Here is a 2,700-nt window from a genome sequence, read left to right as displayed (position 1 = left end):
TTCGTTTTCAAAAAACTCTGTGCCGACACCGTAAAGCGTAATAAAGTGACTCTCACTGGCTGTAAGGTCCGACCGCCTGTCGATAGTTTGGTTTAATGTTCAAGCATCTGCAGTCCTGCTCGAAAGCCTAACATCTCTGATCAAAAGCATGATGGCTTTGTCCCGCTTAAATCCGTCTAGGTAAATCTTCTACCTACAAGGCTGCATTTGCCAGAGTTTCATGCATTATTGTGATTTATTAAGCTTCTTGCCAAGCTTCGACGAATGACGTTAATGTACAAGCCTTCAATGTGTCTTTTAATGTACTAAGGTTCGGCAGGTTCTGCAGGTGATCGTCTCACTGTTAGCAAGTGTAATTATCTCTATGATTAAGAACTCTGTTCCGGTTGTGCTCGCTTAGCGCATTGTTGCGTCAGCTGTTTCGCGACTAAGCTATGTCTTTGGACGCGAAATCAAAACTTATTGCTCAGTTTACCGATATAATGTGTCTCGCCGAATCCTACATTGGGCTTAGTTATACGTATGTCTTCCGAGTTCCGTTGTGTCACTTGTCTTGAAGCTTTGTACTGTTATCTGGTTCGTCCCCGATTCTTCAGTTTGCTTGTGTTTGTGCTGGTTTTCTAGGCCAGCTGTTCTGAGGCAATTCTAAGGCTGTTCTAAGTATATGACAAAAAAAGGATATTTAACGTACTTCAACAAATTAATTCGATTGAATAGATTTTACATCGATTTCTTATGTAGATGTACATCTTGTAGATGTGTTGTGATGTTTGAAGAATTTTGTTCTTATATATAAACCGCAAATTGCTTCATTGTGATGCGCGCAATGCAAATGGCAATCGTTTATCAATCAAATTAAGCACTATCTTTGAAACTGTTCATTCGTTTGATGAATTTGAAAACCTACGAAATGCGTCCTCGTTTTCTTACAATAAACATATGACCTTCGGCTAACTAGTTCTGGCTTTAATTTGTACAGGCCCCGGCTTAAGGCTAGGGGTCAAAGTCGTAGCGATCACAAAATTCTTTCCAACTGTAAGCCTTCACATCAGCAACGAGGGCCTTTGTTAGCAAGTTGCGATCTTCGGACACGAGCACTACTTTGTCCCCTACTACCTGCTTCACCTGTAGGGCGCAATTGAGAATCGCATCGTCCGGCGAGGACATCTCGAACAGTTCCAGGTGGGTGTCAATGGGCCGCTGCCCCTTGATGCGCTTGTCCCGCACCTTAAGCATGGAATGTAGGAATTTCGTCACCTTCGTGATCGCCGGCGACAGATCATGTTTTTTCAACTTGACCAGTTCCAACTCCTGCAGCACCTTGTACGGCACGACCAGAATGGGTTGCGGTTTGCTAACTGTGTAGAGTGACAAATAATGAGACAATAGTCAGTTCAGATCGTTATTGTATGCTATCAAACCCTTTTCTGAGTGACTCACTTGGCACTTCACTTCTGAAAATGTCCATGATAGAAACAATCTCGTTCATGTACACGCAACTGTCGAGGACGAGGAACATGTGGTTTTCAAACGACGCTGCGTTCTCCAGATAATTTGTTGCCACCTTTGTACTGTTCTGGGTATGCGATTCCTGGTCCTCTTTGTCCGGATTCCGCTTTGGGGTGCAACATTCTGCCGGAGCAGGATCCGTTAGGGTATCGCACTCCATGGGCAATGGTGCAAGTAATGGTTTCGGTGTTAGCAATGCGTCGATATCGACCATGTCAATGTCTTCCATACACGGTGCAGCTGATGATTCTGGTAGCGAACTAGATTCCGTAGCTATGGCGCGGTCGGTCACAGTTGTTTTTGGTGTAGTAATGGCATCAATACTGACACGCGAACCCTTTTGTTCTATCAGTTCCTCTTGCAGGTGATCCCGCAGCTTGTTTAAGCGATCTTGTGCGGCCTGTCGCTTGAAACGATCTGTGCCTTTTGTTGAACCTTTGCTTATTTGGCTCAGTACCCTCAAAGGATCGTTCTTTGATGGAGCGTGCTGGTGGCCCTCTCTAGGAGTAAGAAATTTAGAGCTTACACCACATGACTTTTTTATCGTCTCGCTCGCCGGCCGTGTTGGTGTCTGTTTTTCTCGTATTGCCGCGGACGATTTGTTTGGCGAATCCATTTTTATCCAACCGTTAGCAACTCAATCGACAATGCATTCAGTCCGCGTATTTAATGTAAACACTTCTGCGCAGTGTGTTCAGTGTTGTCAGAATGACATTTTGAGTGACAGTTCTAGGCCGTTTACAGTGCAACTCCAATCTTCAAAGAAAAAAGAAACTGCGATCTGATTGGTTTAACGCTGCGTTTGTATGACGTAATCGTCTTAAAGTGTCAAAAACGCTGCTCTCTGATTGGCTGAAACATGGCGTCGAAACGTCTTCGTTTTTCGAATCGATCGTTTTTATGATCGGTCGAGTTTTGTGTTTAATGTTTCCCCATTTCGAAAAAGTGTTATAAAATTGAGCGGTTAATAGAAGGTGCGTAGGTCGGCCTAGGTACCGTGTATCGATATCACACCTTCATGCGGGCTGCGAAACATTCATAAATAACAAAATGCTCCTGTACCGTGCTTAGCCAAGATAGGGTATCGTTTCACCTTCGTTCAGTTCGGCGTATATGGGTTCAAGGTTTGCCAGTGGCCGAATTTGTACGCCCGAAAGATATGTTTCGGGGCTCGTTTTAATCATAATTTCC

General features: G+C 44.1%; 1 protein-coding gene across 1 annotated transcript; it reads right to left on the bottom strand.

Moving 5' to 3' along the window:
• Nucleotides 1-285: 285 nt before the first annotated feature.
• On the bottom strand, nucleotides 286-2,005 carry LOC128273662 (transcriptional protein SWT1-like). Its single transcript, XM_053011683.1, has 2 exons — nucleotides 1,441-2,005; nucleotides 286-1,358 (listed from the first exon to the last, which is right to left on the bottom strand). The coding sequence occupies exons 1-2, from the start codon at nucleotides 1,736-1,738 to the stop codon at nucleotides 994-996; spliced, it is 663 nt and encodes a 220-aa protein (XP_052867643.1). The 5' UTR covers nucleotides 1,739-2,005; the 3' UTR covers nucleotides 286-993.
• Nucleotides 2,006-2,700: the final 695 nt, after the last annotated feature.

Source organism: Anopheles cruzii, chromosome 3, assembly GCF_943734635.1.
Source record: "Anopheles cruzii chromosome 3, idAnoCruzAS_RS32_06, whole genome shotgun sequence".
Lineage (NCBI taxonomy): Eukaryota > Metazoa > Arthropoda > Insecta > Diptera > Culicidae > Anopheles > Anopheles cruzii.
Note: the sequence above shows the minus strand (reverse complement) of the source record. Positions and strands in the feature narration are given on the sequence as shown.

Excerpts from the sequence above, each read along its gene's own strand:
- LOC128273662 (XM_053011683.1), bottom strand. The coding sequence starts at position 1,738 with ATGGAAGACATTGACATGGTCGATATCGACGCATTGCTAACACCGAAA. Across the intron at positions 1,359-1,440 it reads TTTCAGAAGTGAAGTGCCAA|TTAGCAAACCGCAACCCATT; the intron begins GTGAGTCACTCA and ends CACTCTACACAG.